Source organism: Hordeum vulgare, chromosome 6H, assembly GCF_904849725.1.
Source record: "Hordeum vulgare subsp. vulgare chromosome 6H, MorexV3_pseudomolecules_assembly, whole genome shotgun sequence".
Classification (NCBI taxonomy): domain Eukaryota; kingdom Viridiplantae; phylum Streptophyta; class Magnoliopsida; order Poales; family Poaceae; genus Hordeum; species Hordeum vulgare.
The window spans coordinates 12313943-12334192 of record NC_058523.1 but is presented as its reverse complement, the minus strand read 5'-3'; the positions used below and the strand labels follow the sequence as shown (position 1 = coordinate 12334192).

Here is a 20250-nt window from a genome sequence, read left to right as displayed (position 1 = left end):
GATCCTGGACCCCAAAACAATGCGCTATAGCCCACGAATCTGGCCCGAAACGACCAAAGCAACGAGTTTTTAGGACGTCTCGATAATCGTGCACATGGTTCATGGATCATTAAAAAATTTCCCGGGACCCCAAAACAGTGCGCTATAGCCCAAGAAACTTCCCAAAATGACAAAAACAACGAGTTTTTGTGACGCCTTGATAGCCGTGCACATGGTTCATGGAGCATAAAAAATCGACCCGGGACCCCCAAAACAGTGTGCTATAGCATCTTTCCCGAAATAGTTCACGAACATGACGAGGTACTCCAGAATAGTTCAGAGGTAAAGATTGATATATGGGATAATAGTGTTTGGTCTCCGGAATGGTTTCGGAATTCACCGAAAGGGGTTTTGGATGTTTCCCGAAATGTTCGGGTACGAGAACATTTTTATTTGGGCCGAGGGGGAATGCCCACGAGGCTTTAGGAAGGTGCAAAAGAAGTTTTGCGAAGGCCACAGGCCAGACGCCAGGGACCCTGGCGTTTGGGGCCAAACGCCAAGGACCCTGGCATTTGGTCCTGGAGTCCGAGGAGGACTCTTGCCTTTTGTGCCAAACCGACTTTGAGGAGGTTTTTTCTCCAAGAAACGACCCCAGGCTCTGCATATAAATAGAGAGGCAGGGCTAGCACCTGGAACACATCAAGATTGCCCCAAGCCGTGTGCCGGCAACCTCACCCCTCTAGTTCATCCTCCCTCATAGTTTCCCTTGTGCTTGGCGAAGCCCTACGGAAATAGTTTCACCACCACCGACACCACGCCGTTGTGCTGCCGAAACTCATCTACCACTTTGCCCCTCTTGCTGGATCAAGAAGGCGAGGACGTCATCGAGCCGTACGTGTGCTGAACGCAGAGGTGTCGTTCGTTCCACACTAGATCGGGATGGATCATGATGGGATCGCGGGACGGATCGTGATGGGATCGCGAAGATGTTCGACTACATCAACCGCGTTATATACGCTTCCGCTTAGAGATCTACAAGGGTATGTAGATTCACTCTCCCCTCTCGTAGATGATCATCACCATGGATAGGTATTGCGTGTGTGTAGTAAATTTTTTGTTTCCCATGCGACGTTCCCAACAGGGGCTAGTCTACAAGGCCTTTTTATTCGAGATAGACTTTATATGTGCCTATGTAGAAGGATACATATAACATATAGGATCTTGGGCCCTCATAGGCTTGGGCCTTAGGCCGTCACCCCTCCCCCCTAGGTCCAGCGCCAACCCTGCTTAAAAAGACTCGGGATAAATCCTTTTCAAACCAACTATTTCGCCTAGCCCCAAACCCTAGCCGCCACCCCAACCCTCGCGATCCCGAACTTCTTCTTCTTTGTCCCAGACAAACACTTGAAGTCTCCGGCGCCGCAACCTCCAGTAAGGATTCGCCTCCACGAGATCTTCATCGCCCGGAGCTTCGCCCTCGGTCGCTGTCCTCACCAACCCCGAGTTATTTCCATCGGTGCCACCGTATTCCGTCGCCGAGTTGGAGCAAGATGCGCAGGATAAGGCGTCTCGACGTCGATGCTCCTCGTGGACCGGGACTCCACCGTAGTGCACGGTAAAATTGCAATTCTTTCATTCTAATCTGTATCTATTGTTTATTTGCATGTTTGTTAGGATGTTTATTTCCTTTTCTATCCGTCCTATTATGTTCTTCGTCAGTATAATGACTGTTGCAGAAGTCGTCCAGAAACCTTCTTGAAGCACAGTCCTAACCACCTTATTCAATAGCCATTCTTTCAGCACAAGCTCAACGAGCACCCCACCCGATTGCCGAGAGCACGAGCCTCCGCACGTCGCAACATCAAAAGTACGAGCTAGCCGCTCGTTTCACGGTATATCCAACAAGGCTACGGCACGACATGCCCCGCCCTAAGATCTAGGGCCAGCCAATATACCTACCGAAAAAGAAACATACCAAAAGCCCAATCCAGCTCACCTCTGTCACCACCAGTTGGTTGACCTTAACTATTTTTAAATACTTATATTCCTTATACGATGATAAAATGTTCATAAATACGCCCCGCGAACTCCAGTCTAGTAGAATTAATGTCTTTCGTCTTCTTTCAACCCGGCAATAAATGCCCTACAATTATTGCCTAATATAATGGCATCATTATATTTCAATTTTTTTGGGTCCGATGGGTGGGGTGGGGTGGGGTAGGGGAGGACAGCTGGAAATCCACTGCTGCAGTGCAGCTACAGTGACGAGGACGGGCAGAGGGGTAAGAAGAAAAAGCCAGGGAGGCGGTAACAACGGCGTCTCCCCCCTTTCTTTCTTTCTTTCTCCCACCGGAGCTGCTCAAAACCCCGTCGCCGCCGCGGCCCGCCGCCCGCGATCGCGCTAAACCCTAGGCCTCCGTCGCCGCCGCCCGCCGCCGCGACCGCCCCGCATTCCCCGCCCGTCCCGCGCCCGTCCGCCCGCCCGCAGAGGTACCGCTTCGCCCGCCCGCCCGCCTCCTCCTCCTCTGTCTCGCGCGCCGTCGCTCGGGGCATCCCTCCGTACCCTCCCCCCGCGGGCTCGTCCGCCGTGGACGCGCCGCCTTCCGCGGGCGCGTTCCGGGGAGGGGAATGCCCGGGGGCCTAGGGTTCGGCTCCCGGGCGGCGGGCCTCGGCCTCTGATTTTGCCTTTTTTTTTTTTGCCTCCTTACCGGCGCGGTCCGGCGCGCGGCGCTCGTTTGCGATTTCGGTTTCGATTTCTCCTTCCGGTTTGGGATTCTGGTACCGGCGTTGTGGGTTTGCGGCTGACGGATTTCCTCCTCCTTTTCCGTGACTGACGGGAACTGTGTTCTGATGACTGACTGGTGGCAGGTTCCAGAGCGGCGGGATGGGGAACAGCCGGCCGGGAGGAGCGCCGCCGACCAGCAGCGGGAGCGTGGCGAGGGGCAACACGGAGGCCGTGTCGGAGGCTCCCCGCTTGCGGCCGCATGGAGCCCCGGCCGCATCGGGTTCGGGGAGCCCAGGTCGGAGCACGCCCCTTCCTGGTGATCGGGAGAGGGGTTCCACTGGGGGAAATGTGATGACACCGTCTTATGACAGGCAGCAGAACAGAGCGGCGGAGGAAGCGCGGCTCGGAGCGTCGAGCTTGGTTAAGAAGACCAGTGTGCCCAATTCTCTGTCAAGAGGTTCAGAAGGAATCTCTGGCTCTAGGATGGGTGCAGAGGAGCAAGTGATGGGTGAGCATGCCAGCAACGGGGATGCCGGCTCTTCCTCCAAGAAGCGGCCAAGAAGAATGGATGCAAGAAGCTACATCAAGAGATTCAAGACGGGCGTAAGAGTGGGTGCCCCAGGTATTACTTCCTCTCATGCTGGGCTATTGCTGTACTTGCTTAAAGGCTGGATGGTCACATCCTCTCAGGCAAATAGTTTTAATGCCCTGTGCTGGCTTACCTACCCTGTTTTGAAATCACATCGGAGTCATCGAGGTTGCCTAGTGGTTAGGAATAGCTGAAGGTTTATATGGGAATGCCATAGTGTGTTGGCACACAAGTCAGGCATCATTGACTGCATCATGTTCCGTGCATTAAAAAGGAAGACAGTTTTACGAAAAACATTACTATGTCGCAAACTAGTCAAGGTTTTAGGCTTCAAGGCGGGGGACATATCTAGGGCACCATCATTTAGGCGCAATCTTATCTTACATAACCATTTTTGTTTGAGCACCAAATCAGCATGAATATTTCCATATATGTGTTACTCTTGGGCATTTAGCCTGCATTCTGGTTTATGAAACATGCCTATTAGTTGTACAACTTGGTCATTTAGCCTGCATTAATTCATCTGAATACTAGCATATCTAACTTGTCTCTTAAATTTTCAGATGTAGTTGTTGCTTACCCTGACAGGATGGGCAAGGAGAACACTTCAAGCGGGCATGTGACAGACAGCAACACTGCTATTCTGTGTGAAGGTGGCACGTTGATTGAAAAAAGCAAGGGGCATTCAAGCCATGCTGCCTGTAAAGTTTCCAAAAGTCCTATTTCTGGTTTACATGAAACTTCAGACACAAGAGTTGACCAATGTTCTACACCGCTTTCAGAGGTTTGTCTGTCTTCCACTGTCTGCATTTCATTTTGGTCAGAGCTAATTCCACCTTCTTACTATGCAAAAATGGAAACTCTTTGAACATTACTGCAAATTCTTGGGAGACTTCAATAGCATCTGGTGCATGATCTATCAAATTTTGCAATACTTCTTTCTTTGCCTCCATGTTACTGGCAGAGGGTTTATTGTACTTGTCTTTAGCCATCTGCTGGGCTAGTCATCTACTTAAGTGGAAGCCAAGCATGTATCGATTGTTCATGATAAACGATGTGCATATGAACATTAATTGAGAAGATGCAATATGCAATACTATACTTTCCATGTTATAGCAGCAACTGTATAGAGACACCACAACAGTCAATCACTAACAACAGTCAGGTGCCTTTTACTCCATAGGACACCATTTGAAGCAGTGACAGTTACTTATCTCTTGTCATCAATTGTTGTAGGTACAGCCACATAAACCTACCGACGTGCAAAATGTAGCTGCTGAAAGCAGTCTTCCAGCAAAGGATAGAGATCCACACACTGGCCCTGCAAGGTGCTTTCCTTTTCAGCCTTCGTGACTTTTTTTCTACTGGGCAATTAGGCATGTATTTTTTGAATACATGTTAATTCTGTGTTAACCATCCATTTTGCAGGCAAAACATTCTACCATCATTTCAAAGTGTGCCAATATCTACTATTCATCACGAAGAGATTAAGAGCACACTTGGAGATGCTGAACCTATTAGCGTTCAAAAAGAAAATTCAGCTCCAGGACATCTCCAGGTGGCCCGATCTGATGGAACAGATGGTAACCCCAACATATGTGTTGCTTGTGGTCTTGGATCCCCAGGAACTTTTAGGTCAGTCAGTTTTTTTTTTCATCAGCTTTACCTACAGAAAATAGTAGTGCAAATGAAGCCATATCTCTAGGATAGCATAAGAACATATTATTGTGGTTTGTGAATGAAAATATTCTACCCTCAGTTCATGAACGAGTACATCCCTATATGTGCAAGCATTGAAGATCTTGAATTTTGGTTACTTGACCTGTTCTATGAAAACTAATTTTGTACTTGTAAATCTCCTGTTCTTTTTATACTGCCTAGCATGGTAAGAGAACACACTATTAAAACTTCTCATGATCTTCTGCATACACTTTTGGTCCATCATGCACACTATTCATTTTGTGATGATCGGATGTACATATTCAATTGATAATAGGTCCTGTGATGGAAAAGGTTGCAAAAGTAGGTACCACATGTCTTGTCTGGATCAATATTTGTCGCTTGGAAATTGGTTCTGTACCAGCTGTACGAAAAAGAGGTTGCAGTTTGGCTTACATCATATTGTTGATGGAATAGAGTCTGTGTGGGATGTCAAGGAGGCTGAGGGTAAGCAAAGAACAAAAAAAATCTTGCATGAAACAAAATCAAAATTTACCCTAGCAGTATTGCCATCTATTTCCTAATTTAGTGCCTCTGTTTATTGGTTCTATGTTTGTAGGAATGCAAACTAGCAAGCAGTATTTTGTCAAGTATAAGAATCTGGCGCATGTTCATAACCGTTGGGTTCCAGAAGGTATTATTAGTGTCATGCCTGGAGGTCCTGATCTTCTTTCCTTGTTTAACAAGAGGAATCATACTGAAAAGGTGATTACTTTTGTGGTGAACTTTATTTCTTCGTGCCTATGAAGGATGACTTAGGCTTTGCAAAAGATCCATGCTTATGTTTTTTCTTGTGAAATGGTTCCCCAGACAATTCGGAAGGAGTGGACTAAGCCGCATCGCCTGTTGAGTAAGAGGCTACTTGTGCCCCCAAGATTGGCTGAGGATTTCTTCCGCTCGGATGATTTCTTTTGCTCATCTGGTGTCTCATATTGTACTCTTGAATGGCTAGTGAAATGGAGGGGTCTTGGCTATGATCATGCAACATGGGAACTAGAGACTTTATCCTGTTTATGTACGCCAGAAGCTGACAAACTTAAAGAGAACTACGAGAACCGCCGTGAAGATGCAAAACAATCATCTATTCCCCCCAAAACAAAGGTGTGGTGGGAAAACCAATTTGCAATTTTAATGCTATAGTTTGCTGATATTACTTTTAATTCATGCATGACATGACTGGTAGAAAATATAGTCTGATCAGTTCGAAGATAAACATCACAGAAATGTAACATCAGTTTTCTAGGTTGTGTATACTATTAAGATTTTTTCTGGTAAAGATGATCCATCGTACTAGCCACCAAGACTTCGAAAACTGAAAACTCTGTGTTAACTGATCTGCTAATTCCATGAATTTCCCTTTTTTTTCTGTTCTTATAAAGATCTGAGTTGGTGTTGGTCCATTCGCCCTCAGAGATTACCTCTAAGTGCCGAGAAATGAATTTCTCTAGTTATCATACATTATATGTAGTAGACAGATGTACCATGATCTTATGATTAGTTGATTCAATTGATGTATATTTGAGATTTTCTTTCTAGAAACAACTCATGCAGTAAAAGAACTTCTATAGGCATGATTATTTAACTCCCATAGCAACTCATAAGTATTTAGCTAGTCCATGAAAGTTTAAGTGCACATTAACTGCACCATGTTATCTTTATTACACTTCTTTTTCCTGGCTTTATTGAACTATCACGACATTGGCAATATCTTATCGCTGTTCTCTTTGTCACAAGTTAGTAATATGAGTGTGCTTGAAACTTGTACATTTTTGTGAAACTTCTACTTAAGCTCTTCTGTTTAATATTACTTGCCTTTACAGATTAAGCAAAGCTCATTCCAGAAACTTGAGAGCTTGCCAGATGGGTGCCATCCTGATTTTGACAATGATCACTTGTATTCAATCAATCACGTTCGAGAGTACTGGCACAAATCTCGTGGTGCTGTTCTTGTTGATGATAAGGTAGGAACCATGCAAGTAGCTTAGCAGACTAGTCCATCTACTCTAGTGTTTCACCCACATTCTTGTTTGTAGTAGTTATGGCCGCCGGCATGGTGAGTTGTTCTATTGCTTCGTTTACATGGATGCAACAATTTAGCATTATAAGTACATCTCTGACAGTTGTACTTGGTTGATTTTGAACTCCTTCCTAAACAAAAAGGACTTGATGCTTAACTCATTTGTTATGCAGGAGTATGTAATAAAGACCGTGCTATTCACAATGTCTGTATTACCTGACGTCAGCCAACCTTTTCTAATTCTCACAACTCCTGATTCTCTGTCCTTATGGGAGGTTCAGTTCAATAAGTTGGCACCATTTGTCAATGTCGTTGTGTATGACGGGGGGAAAGATGAGCTCAAATTAATTCGAGATTTGGAATTCTATGAGAGTGGAAGCCGCAGTATGTTACAGGTTCTCTTATCCCATCCTGATGCTATCCTAGAGGCAAGTGACAACTGCTAAGTATTCCCTTGCCTAGTCTTTGTGACCAAATGCTGCTTACCGATTAAGAGCACATAGATTGCAGCCCTAGTCTTTGTGAGCAAATGCTGCTTACCAATTAAGATCATATTGATGTCGTTGTTACTAGACCCCTAGCCTATCTCTCAAGCTTATGCTTGCCATTTAATTGTGATCTCTCTGCCATGACACAGGATATTGAACCTATAGCACACATTGGTTGGGAAGCAGTCATAGTTGATTATTATCAAAAGTCAGCTTTACAATACCTCGAACAACTGAAGCAATTTCCCACTGATTTCAGAATGTTGCTTGTGAGCTCCCCAGTTAAGGTGCCTATCAATAGCTCTGGCCGGTAAAATTGCTTCTGTACCACAAATAAGCCATGCTAAATATTGTTATTTTGCAGGATAATCTTGCCGAGTATGTGAAACTTCTAGCATTCCTTAATTCTGTAGAGCAAGAAAATGAGAATTACGTTGATACTGCTGAGACCCTTAAGATGCTGGAAGGAACCTTCAAAAGTCATATTGCATATGAGCGTCAATCAGATTCTTCAAAAATATTGGAGTACTGGGTTCCTGCTTATGTTTCACAACTGCAGCTACAGATGTATTGTTCCATATTGCTTTCAAGCTCATCGGTTCTCCAGTCGCAGATGACAAGTGATAAAGCTCTTTATGACATTATTATCTCTCTCTCAAAGGTGTGCTTTGCAAAGAAATTTACGGCTTGTATGATAACAGTCTATATGCAGTCTGCAATACATGTACTTCATTCCTTTTTCTGCAAAGTTTTGGCTCTGTCACTGACTCAGATCTGTTCTTCTTGTTATTATGTTATAGTGCTGTGATGACCCTTACCCTGTTGATGAATTCCTGCGGAATCCTCCTGTCAACAATCATGATCACACTGATCCTATAGTTACGAGAGTGCAAGCATGTGGCAAGCTACTGCTTCTTCAAAAAATGCTTGAAGCGATAAGGAACAAGAGGCTAAGAGTCATTATTCTTTTTCAAGTGAGACACTCATGGCATTACCCTCTTTTACTTATGACCATGTGTGGCATAATTTACCCAATCTTAGATGTCTGTAGTTGTTGCATGTTATACGATTAGTTTACCATCCTAGAAGGTTTCACATTACTATTGGCAATCAGTTCATCAACCAATCATGGTTCTGAAAATAGTTATATGGTATTTGTTCAGTCATGCATCTACTATTAATTATTTCTCTCCAAGTGGCCCAGTTATGGGTCCTAACTGTTGATTGTACGGTAACATGTAGGGCACCTGTTCCTTTTTATGCCATACAATCTCTTTTTAAAACGTTGCTGCCATAAATTTCTTAGAAGCTGAACTGATATAATTAACATCTTAGCTTTGAATAATCATAAAATAGTCTCCATGACCCCACCAGTGATATTCATTATATTACTACAGTATGCTCATTAACTGTGTTGCTTGCATTTTTCCTCGGTTACGATGTCATGAGTGCCACATAAAATGCCAATATGCTATTTATGTCAGCAGATTTTTACACGAGTCAACATGATGTTCGTCATGATGCGCAGAAGTACTTTTCTTGGAACAAGTAATTAACAAAATAAATAATATATGACAATTTCCTCCTGGTGACATGCGAGCGCAATTTCATGTATTGTTCCGAACATGTTCCCTCAAGTACTTAGCAATGTTATCATTTCTTACCCCCTCCGTCCCAAAATAAATGTCGCTATTTAGTACAAAGTTGTACGGGACGGAGGTAGTATTTAAGTATTCCCTTGATGCTCCTCTATGAAATTTGTGCCTCCGAGTACTCCTTAATTTTTTTTCTTAACTCAGCATATTTTCTTGGGGTGCCATGGCAGCCTGGTGTAGCAGGTGATATATTGGAAGCTGTTGTGCGTCACAATTTTGGCCCGGAGTCATATGAGCGTGTTGAATTTCGTGGATCATTGTCAAAGAAAGCAGTGGCACTTAATAAGTTCAATGACAAGACTAAGGGGAGATTTGTTTTTCTGATTGAAGCAAGTGCATGCCTCCCAAGTATTGAGCTGTCATCTGTCGATGCCGTTATCATATATAATAGTGACTGGAACCCACTAAATGATCAAAAGGCTATTCAAAGAATCAAAATAGAGTCACAATTTAGGTATCCAAGCATTTTTCGCTTATACACTCCTTTCACAATGGAGGAGAAGTGTCTTGTGCTTGCAAAACAGGGCATGCTAATTGATACGAAGGATATAATACACAGCATAAGCCATTCCTTGATCAGTTGGGGTGCATCATGTCTCTTCACTAGACTTGATGAGCTTAAGCATGGCAACTGTGCAAGTAAAAGCTCTGAAAGGGTCAACTTTATGGATAAAGTAATTTCAGAGTTCTTGACAAAATTAGCCACAAATGTTGTAGGCAGCACCGAAGTTAACTGCACATTCATATCGGAAGCTAACATGAGTGGTAAATTTTACTCAAGAAACATTACTCTAGTAGGTGAAAAAGAGGAAATGCGTGCATTGGATGGAGACCCATCTAAGTTCTGGTTAAATTTACTGGATGGAAAATCACCCTCTTGGAGCTATATATCTGAGCCACCACAATCAAGCCATGAAATCTTACAAAACATGGAAGAACCAGCCAAAGTTCCTGCTGAAGATGCCAATGAAAGCAGAAGGAAGCGTAGAAAGGTTGGCAAAATCACAGGTCCATCAAAACGGACGCGCACACCCAAGTATCTTCACGTCCAACTTAAGAAAGAGCTGTCAAAACTAATTAAGGCCCTACAATTGCCGGTATGAATTTTCTTAGTTCTGCTACTCTCATCATAGCATGCTATTGGCAGGATGCAAAGAAGTCACATTTTATGCTTAGAATAATGTGCAGAAGGTTACAGAAAGTGTACAAACTTGTTATTATCTGCATGCAAAAAGAAACAAACAAAAAACCCTAAATTGAATCTTGCCTAAACTAACTGCCAGTGAGTGCCCACAACTACATGTAGTGGGGCTTTTGTCACAAACTGTAGCAAGACCAACCCTTCCTCCCTTGTTTTGATGGTTGGTCTCTACCTTTTTCTGTTTCTGGCTAGTTTATCATGGCATTTTTTTCAAAGTGCAGTTATTCATGGGCAAATTGCGTATCTAGTAATCAGATTTAGGGGCTGTTTGGATCGGAGCCAAAGGTCGCCCAGCAAATTTTTTGGCATTGACCAATGCGTTGGCGCACGTTTGGATCAGTTCCAAATATTTGACTCGCCCCCAGACCATCAGCTCTCCCGTTGATTCTTTAGCCAAAATATTGGCGAGACAGTGGCGGCTGAATTGTCCGCCAACTTTTTGGCGTGCCGATGGTTGGCAGGGCCACCACGGGCAGCAACCAAACGGGCCCATAATATGTCAGCTAGGTTATAAGTCGACACTAGTCCTCAAGTCTCATGTAGGTCACAACTCAAGAGTCAATATTTAAAGCTTGTCCGACTCACCTTGACAAGCTAAAAGTTGTACCACAGAATAGTTTTATGTATTACCACACCAATTCTGGTACATTCTCAAGAGCGTTCATATATGCCTGTCTTGAGGACTGTGATTAGGGAAAAAGTAACCTAAAGTAGAAAATGCTCTCCTGTTTTAAGCTGCTAAATACGTCTCGCTGTCTGCAGTGCAGATATGCTCTGTTGCACTTTCTGTAATTTAATCTGATATGCCTAATGATTATACATTCTTGACAGTTGACACCCGCGTGAAACAAAGATTTAGTACTGGAATATGGAAAATATTCTCGTTAATGGTTATTTTGATTTTTATTATGTGCCTTCCTCATTTGTTCATACGGATCTTCTTATTTATAAACTTTTCTTTTACTTTGCTCTTGCACTGATTCTTCATGCTTACCTGGCTAATGAGTATCTTGTATAAATTGGAAATGCAGGATGATGTAAGAGCTATGGTTGAACAGTTGTTTGAATATTTTTTGAAGAATCATCTAGTTGCTACAGAGCCAGTGGGCATGCTGCACGCATTCATCATAGCCTTGGTAAGAAAGACACCCGCAAAATCATTGTATTTCTACTTCCATATTTGTATTTATCAAATATGCTCACGTTCTTTAATCATTTTCTTCAGTGTTTGCGTGCTGCTTCTGTTCTGAAGTATAAGATTAATTGTGGAGAGTCAATTGCCCTTGCTGGAAAAAGCTTGAACTGTGAGTGCAATGAAGAGCTTGCAGAATTCATCTATAAAGGATTAAGGTTCCCAGAAGAAAAAAATCCAAATAGAGAAATTGAAACTAGGATCAATAGTCAACCAGTGTCAGTAGTGGACACCCAAATCTCATGTGAGGAGACCTCTACCAACTTGAGAAACAACCATATGCTCCAAAATGAGGAAATGGATCATGGTAATTTGACGAGTGGTGGACCACAAGAGGCCTCATCTGGTGCTGAGCGTATGATCTCAGAGGAGCAGGAACCTGTTCAAGAAACTCACACAGAATGTCATTTGTCAAATGATGAGCTTCCTACCAAGATTGTGGAGAAAAGAACAGAGTTAGTTGACAATGATGATGGACCACAAGAGGCCTCATCTGGTGCTGAGCGTATGATCTCAGAGGGGCAGGAACCTGTTCAAGAAACTCACACGGAATGTCATTTGTCAAATGATGAGCTTCCTACCAAGATTGTGGAGAAAAGAACAGAGTTAGTTGACAATGATGATGGCAATTTCGCAAATGGTGCACTACAAGAGGTCTCATCTAATGCTGAGCATATGATCTCAGAGGTGCAGGAACCTGTTCAAGAAAGTCACGGAGAATGCCATTTGTCAAATGATGAGCCTCCTAACATGATTGTGGAGGAAAGCAAAGAGTTAGTTGACAACAATCATATCAATTTCACAAATGGCGCACCACAAGTGGTCTCATCTGGTGCTGAGCATATGATCTTAGAGGAGCAGGAACCCATTCAAGATTTGTCAAATGATGACCTTTCTAACATGATCACGGAGAAAAGAATGAAGTTAATTGACAATGTTTTCTCCTTGAGAGAAAACAATATCCTCTGTAAACAACAGCTTGAGATATCTGGTTTAGACACCTACACACAGAACGAAGTTATGAGACTGAAAGAAGTATGCAAGTTAATTCTGGAACATATTCGTAGAAGTCACATTGATGAAATGACCAGGAGTGACATAATATTCTGGTTCACTATGCTTATGTATGCATTTTTAGAGCACATGAGGCTTCAGCATAACAAACTCAACACACTGCAATCTCGTACATGGTCCGTAGAGCGACATATGAAGGAGAATCTCCACCAGGTAGCAAAATCAGACCAATTAGATCTAGACTTTGGCCGGCATATTGCTCTACCAGATTCGAACTTTGTTATGGAAGAATTCATCCATTTTAAGGAGCAGAACAAGGGGGCCATCTCTACTCAGGTAATGGAAAATGAGCCAGTTGCAACTTCTGTGGACTCCGGTGAAGGACCAGCATCAGAAGCTGTTGATTTACCAGAAAACAGCATCCGGTGTAGTTCTGATGACATGGGTGTACAAAGAGCTGGTTGTTCATCAAGTACTATTCCTGCAAATGATGATTTGATTGGTCAGGTATTATGTTGTTCATTTTCCAGAATGCATTTATGCTTGTCATATGCATGTATAAGTTCTTTTTTAGTACACGCACACTGTGTGCTGATAGCAACTCGCCATAAATTTTCTGAATTATGATTGTCTTGATGCAATATCAAGAACGAAATTAGTAGTGATTTAGAAAATAACTGTGGGCTCAACTTACTCCACAGGTTGCACATACAACTGCCACTGCCTGGAGTTAATATCTTGCACCTGGTCGAATGCCATGTCACATATAGAAGATTTAGCAGATAACCAAAACCGAGCTATTTAGCTACACTTCACCCATCCTAATTGTGAGTAAGATGAGTCTATTAGTTTGCAAGTTGTGTTCCTTGCAGAGGGAACACAACAGGTAGTTCTATGAGGCCGCATGCTTGAAGGTTTGCGGCCTATTACACTAAAAAAAAAAAGGTTTGCGGCCTGGTGGTGCCTTGGGGAGCTAGTAGGTAAGTGAAGCTGAAAAGCAAAGTGGCAGGCAGGAAGACTAGGGCAGGTGGGAGAGTAGGCCCAAGAATTTGAATTCTATACTTCACATAATCAGAAAGTAATCTCCCCATCCTCTTAAGACGGGTGTGCCTAACAAAGATGGTTAGAAATAAGATCGAAAACAAACTAAATGGTAAGTTAACAACAACACCTCACAAATCCTGCCTTGCCACCATAAGTTTCTGCCTCTTGCACCATGCCATAGTCCCACCTTGGTGATAGTGTGTCATGTGTGTGAATGATAGCATGCATAGACCCAAAAAGAAATGAATATGCTCCACCATGTATTTGGGTTCTCCATATTGTGTTTGCAGTCAATCATCATTTTCCCAGTCTTGATTGCTTGCTGCGCCGTAGGCATCGAAAGTTATATATGTTGTCAATTATATTCGTTTGAGCATTTATGTCGTTTGCTTGTTGATAAGTACTTTGAAGTTATGCCAGTTGACACAGATAATATTTATTTTGCACATAGTGGTCATTCCAGCGTGTCCTGCTTCTGCTTTTCGTGATTCCTTGTATCATCATACTTGATTTATTTATGTGTTCATTGTCATTGTATATGGTTTAGTCATGCCAGACAACTGATCACAAACACTTCTAATTTTATATTAGGAATCTTCAACTGGTGAGTGTAGAAATACTGAACATGCTGAGGCAGACAATATTGCTAATCCAAGTATGTTGCTGGAAGGATCAGATTCTCTGGTTAGAGGACTTAATGCAAACAATGATGACACTGTTGACACAGATCAAGTCCACTTGGAGTCACCAAGTTTGGCTTCATCACAAATCCTCAGAAATCCCGATGACAGGAGCCAAACAGGTTGTCAACCCGATAGAGCAACTGATCTGTCGCAGGGAGGCACAGCAACTTCTTGCCATTCAGGTGAGGTCAGAATGCAAACAAATGCAAAAAATGATGGCAATGTTGCTGGAGATCCAATGCTTTCCGAATCTCCAACTTATACTGCACACAGCCCGGCTACCTTACCAGTGTCTGCTGAACTTGGAACTCAGATTTGCCAATCAAGTATGCATGTGGAACAAAGTGTAAGTGTACCCACTCAACAAAGTTTAGCAACTTGCCAATCAAGTATCTATCAAGTATGTCTCCTGAACAAAGCTTGCGATTTGCAGCCTGAAGTGCAACAGTCAACCTCAATGCAAGATCAACCTGCAGAAGAACGAGCATGTATCTTGGGTGCCACAGCCGCTCAAGCTTCGCAGCCTGAAGTGCAGCCATCAATCTCAGCAGCGCAGGATCAGCCAGCAGAGGCAGAGCGAGCAGGTACCTTGGGTGCCATATCAACTCAGGTTTTGCAGCCTGAAATGCAATCATCAACCTCAATGCAGGGTGTTCAATTTGTGTCTGGTATGCCTGTGCTACAAAATCCGTCTATCCATCAAAGTGCAGGAGTAGAGTTATCAGGGATGGCGACACCTCATGCTACACAACCGCCAGCCTCAATGCCTGCGGAACAGAGTATGAGACTGCCTGCCCAACAAAGCTTAGTAACTTTGCGCCATCCATCAGCAGAAGCAGAACCGGCAGGTATTCTGGCTACAGAGGCAGCTTGCGATTTGCAGCCTGAAGTGCGGCTGTCAACCTCAATGCAGGATCAACCTGCAGAAGGAGCATGTATGTTGGATACCACAGCTGCTCGAGGTTCGCAGCCTGAAGTGCAACCATCAACTCCAATGCAGGATCAGCCAGCAGAGACAGAGCGAGCAGGTACATTGGGTGCCATATCAGCTCAGGTCTTGCAGCCTGAAATGCAATCATCAACCTCAACGCAAGGCGTTCCATTTGTGTCTGGTATGCCTGTGCTACAAAGTCCGTCTGTCCATCAAAGTGCAGAAGTAGAATTATCGGGGATGGTGACACCTCATGCTATACAACCGCCAGCCTCAATGCCTGCGGAACAGATTACGTGTCTGCCTGCCCAACAAAGCTTAGTAACTTTGCTCCATCCACCAGCAGAAGCAGAAGCAGAACCAGCAGGTATTCTGGCCACAGAGGCAGCTTGCAATTTGCAGTCTGAAGTGCGACTGTCAACCTCAATGCAGGATCAACCTGCAGAAGGAGCGTGTATGTTGGATACCACAGCTGCTCGAGGCTCGCAGCCTGAAGTGCAACCACCAACCTCAACGCAGTGTCATCCGTCTGAAAGGACCCATGTGTCTGGCATGCCTGTGCTACAAAGTCATACTGTCCATCAGTGTATAGAACCTTCATTGGATTCACATGCCGGAGCAGAATCAACAGATATGTTGGGTGCGGTGACAGCTCCTGATCTGCAATTGGAAATACAACCATCAGCCTCGATTCATGATCGACCTGCAGGAGCAGAAGGAGCAGGCACGTTAGGCAGCACGGCAGCCCAGGATCTGCAGCCTGAACGGCAATTATCAACCACAGTTCAGCATATCCCACTTGAAATCGGTCATGAGCAGCCTACCCAACTTCCCCCAATCCCGGCATTAGTGTTTCATAATCCAATACTTAGTGACGAGCCGCTGAAAAATGAGTTGGAAAAGATAATCCATTGGACCACTTTGCTTGATAAAGGCCATGAAGATAAGGTTTGCTTTTTCTTCTTTTCGTCGATTATCTGTTTTACTGTAGATTGTCTGTGCTAGTCGTGATGCACATCTATTTGTCAACAGAGATCACAACTTCAGACAGAGCGCAACCAAGAAATAGAGAAGATAAACAGGAAGTATGACTCGTTACTTCAAAATGAAGATTCCGCTCATCGTCAGAAGCGGATCCAGCTCGATGTTATCTACCAGAAAGTTTACGTGAGCAAATCACTAGCTGAGAATTTCCGACGGCAGTTCACACCATCAGTTGCATCTCCAGGTATCCACCTAACTGTTGCTAGAATATCTCTCGTTTGTTTTCCAAAACAATGATCTGGTCATAACTAGTGTTTCAGCATTTAGCTCTGCTCGCTGTGATATTTCTGTTTAATACACATCTTTTGAAATGCTCCTTTTTTCTTTTGATCAACCTATAAGATGGGAGCATGGTGTACTTGCATGATTCATTTACCAGCACCTTGTGTATATTTGGCTGTTTCTGTACGGCGAAACCCTTACATGTGTGATTTGTGAGGAGTGTCATTTTCCTGTTGTTTCTCACTTCCTTTTCAAGGAATGCCATGTCAGGTTGCTGCATTACATTGATGTTGAAATGCCAAAGCACAATCAAGATCCAGGATTTGTTTCTTACTCAGATGCTCTTTAATAATTCGATCGTGCGAATAACGTTTACTTTTCTTTCCGTGTGTAATGCAGGGAGATCGACGGGCCATATAATGGATCAGCTACCTGAGTCTTCTTCAGCGTCACAGGGCCCAGCATCGCTGCCGGTTATCCCATCACCAACCGTCAGAGCACAAGTGCATAATTCAGCTGGACCCTACGTCCGACCTTCACCGGTGGCATCACGGCCCGTCCAGTCACAGTCAACCATGCCTGGCAATCTCTCTGGAGCAGCGCCATCGCCTTTTGTTCCAGTGCCTTTGCTACATGCAAGCAACGGGCCCGGCGGATCACAGTCGCGCGCCATCCAGCCACAACCAGTCCCGCCCAGCATACTCGTCAGAACAATGGCACCTGCTATTTTGATGCCTGGGCCACAGGGCAGCCACGGCAGGCCTGCTGGAGCAGTACAGCTGCGTGCGGCCTCTCCTCATCTCCAGCACAGGATGCGGCCGCCACACGGCATCATCCACATGGACTACCAGCAGCAGCAGCAGCTTCCTGTCATCCCAGGGGTTCCAGCACGGGGACAGTTCGTCCCCGTGTCGACGGAGAGCCTAAGGCCGGCGTTTACGCAGCCAGGCGCCGCCGTGCTAGCCTCCATGACGACTCCGGCAGGCCCGGCTCACCAACCAACGCTGCCGTCAGCGTCAGGCTCAGGCCCAGCTACCCCGGCGTACATTGTGCCACCTGGCTGGCATCCGGAGGCCGTCTGGACTCCGAATCCCGTTCTCACATTGGCCCAGCTCCAGCAGCAGGCATCGTACCTGAACAGGGCCATGGGCGGCAGCGGCACCTCAGCAGGTCCGGCGGCGCCAGGAGGCCAGCAGCACGCTGGGGGCGCCCATATACCTGCCGTCCTCAACCTCCCAGGCTTGGAAGCGTTACCGCCGCCGAGCAACAACCCATACATGCCGGCCAGGTTCGGCCTGGAGCCTGGCAGCGGCGGCGGCGGCAACGCAGCAGGCACGGAGGTCGTGTGCCTGTCCGACGACGAAGCTTAGTCGGTGCGCGGCTGAGAGCCGTCGGTCCGTTGTAGGCAGCCTTTTTGATTGACTTGACTTGTCTGCTGCTGTTTGTCGTGAGCTAGGCAGCGCTTGGAAGCCGGTCTGAAGACTTTAGCAGCAAAAAACAGCATCCTTGTAGCTGAGAGATGTATGGACCCCTGTTGAGATAGATGCTGATATATATGTATATATATTTAGTAGTAGCAGCAGATTTATGAACACCAGTTAGTTGTTTATATAAGTGTCGGTTAATTTATTTACCGATTGCCATTTCATTTCATGCGAATCTGTGTGGGTCCTTTGTTAGCCTGAGATTTGTCCTTGTGATCTCTGACAGTCTGAATATAAGTAAGTAACAGTATATATATTTTTAACCTGCTCTCTTGTGTTGAAACCCAAGAGATGACGGTGGTATAAGATGGTTTTATCTTAAATCTAGCTTTAATAACTAGCTGTTTCTAAAAACATGGTGAGACATATTGTGCTAAGAGATCACCTTTTGTTCTCTCTTAAATGAGAGAAGACAAACCTTTTTTTATGAGTTCTCTCTCCTTCACCTTATCATTTATCCTACATGGCACTATTAAGATAGCATCATTGTACATGTCCTAAGGGAAATTCCGTAACGCGACCCCAACCAATCTGGGTGCGTTCGTTTGGGACAAAACGGACATACCAAACGGTCCAGCGTGCAAGCGCATTTGAGGTGAAACGGACAACGTGCAGACGGGTGGGACGTGCGCTTGTCCTTCCCTGGCCCGCCCGTAGGTGGCACAAAGCACCCGCCCGCCGCCCCATTCCCCCCTCCCCCCCCCCCCCCCCCGCCAAAACCTTCCCACGTCTCGACCTCCCTTCCGCCCCCCTCATGGTCGATGCCTCGTTGAATTCCGGCGGCCAGGCCGTCGACCAACCCCCTATGGTGAAGAAGGTGGCCAAGGGTCTGAAGAAGCCGCTGTCGGAACTCATGCCGATGGAGCTCGCAAAGCTGGACGTGGAATTGCCCAAGAGGAGGAACCGACGGGCGGTGCAGAAGGCCAACGTCGAGCGTGCTGCCATGGAGGCCGCGCGACAGCAACGTCGACGAGAAGGAGGCCATTGTCAACAAAGCGCATGCCATCCTCATGCTTGGGGGAGCTTCTCGGCAGCGCCCGTCGGCACGACGAGGACAAGCTCGTCGGTCGCCCCTCGCCAGATGTTGGCGTGATCGCGCCGTCCACTCCACGCCCCTCGGCCGTCACCGACCTCAATGTCACGCCGGGGTCCAGCAACGGCCTTCGCCCATCCGTCGAGATGCAAAGAAAGCAAGCACGTCCGCCGTCTATGGCCACCATGTTGTCGCCCCGTGTCCTGTTCGACGAAATGCCAACACCAACACCAATGCCAACCGACGAGGACCCCCTGTACAACCAGTTCATGGAGAATGTCATCTACGAGGGCCGTGGCGAGGCCTTCCAGATGGGTGGGCATAACGATGCCTTCGATCCCGAGGAGACCCAGAGTCAGGATGCCCGTGACCTCCATGGTGTTGTCGGGCCGCTGGCTGTGTTGTCGGCGACAAAACTATTTATTTTGGAGGCTGGCTGTGTTGCCGGCGAGATTGTGTAGGCTGGCTGCGTTGAAGGCGTGAACTAGGGGCGCTTGCATGAAATACGGGCCGTGGTTATTCGAATATTTGCGTTTGAAAAAGGAGACGGACATAATGCGACCAAAAGATGTGTCCGCGCGTTGGACGCACGACCACCGCATCCAGAAAAGGTTCAGACACAGCCCCATTGCCCGTCCCAAACAAACGTCCGTTTGGGGTCGTGTGCTGGAGTTGGCCTTAATGACCCTGTTTGGATCGATGGGTTAGAGTTAGTTTGAGCTAGTTTGGGTTCAACTAGTCCTAAAGTATCCAAACATAAGGGTTAGATTGGAGCTAGTTGCATCTAACCCACCCAAAAAAACTATCCCATTCAAGAGGTGCTAATTGAAGCTAGTTCTCATGGGGTTCATTAAAAAATATTTTTCTCTCTCTCCCACCAGCCAAGAGATGCTAATTGGAGCTAGTTCTCATGGGGCCCATTAAAAATATTTTTCTCACTCTCCCACCAGCCAAGAGATGCTAATTGGAGCTAGTTCTCATGAGGCCCATTAAAAAATATTTTTCTCTCTCTCCCACCAACCAAGAGATGCTAATTGGAGCTAGTTTTCATGGGGCCCATTAAAAATCACTTTTCTCTTTTCGTAAAGTGCATCTATTGTCAATCTAACCCTTCCATCCAAACACCTATTTGACTAGAGTTAGTTTAGGATTAGTCATGAACTAGAAACTAACTCTAACCACTAGCTAAGCTAGAGTATCCAAACAGGGCCAATGACATAGTAGCTCCTG

At 45.4% G+C, this 20250-nt stretch overlaps 1 protein-coding gene across 2 annotated transcripts; it reads left to right on the top strand.

The window, feature by feature from the left end:
• Positions 1-1324: 1324 nt before the first annotated feature.
• Positions 1325-18310, top strand: LOC123406185. 2 transcript variants are annotated; one of them, XM_045099659.1, is made up of 20 exons: positions 1325-1594; positions 2848-3326; positions 3857-4077; positions 4530-4621; positions 4722-4928; positions 5290-5459; positions 5572-5717; positions 5823-6113; positions 6833-6973; positions 7203-7457; positions 7667-7804; positions 7882-8178; positions 8318-8491; positions 9343-10269; positions 11405-11509; positions 11599-13086; positions 14215-14652; positions 14740-16185; positions 16270-16465; positions 16903-18310. In XM_045099659.1, the coding sequence occupies exons 1-20, from the start codon at positions 1530-1532 to the stop codon at positions 17871-17873; spliced, it is 8247 nt and encodes a 2748-aa protein (XP_044955594.1). In that variant the 5' UTR covers positions 1325-1529; the 3' UTR covers positions 17874-18310. The 2 variants fall into 2 exon arrangements, with proteins under 2 accessions (XP_044955594.1, XP_044955592.1); XM_045099657.1 differs by having other exon boundaries at positions 14215-16185.
• The last annotated feature ends 1940 nt before the right edge of the window (positions 18311-20250 follow it).

Coding starts and splice junctions, on each gene's coding strand:
- LOC123406185 (XM_045099657.1), top strand. CDS start 1,530: ATGCGCAGGATAAGGCGTCTCGACGTCGATGCTCCTCGTGGACCGGGA. Junction 4,929..5,289: donor GGATCCCCAGGAACTTTTAG/GTCAGTCAGTTT, acceptor AATTGATAATAG/GTCCTGTGATGGAAAAGGTT. Junction 7,458..7,666: donor ATCCTGATGCTATCCTAGAG/GCAAGTGACAAC, acceptor GCCATGACACAG/GATATTGAACCTATAGCACA.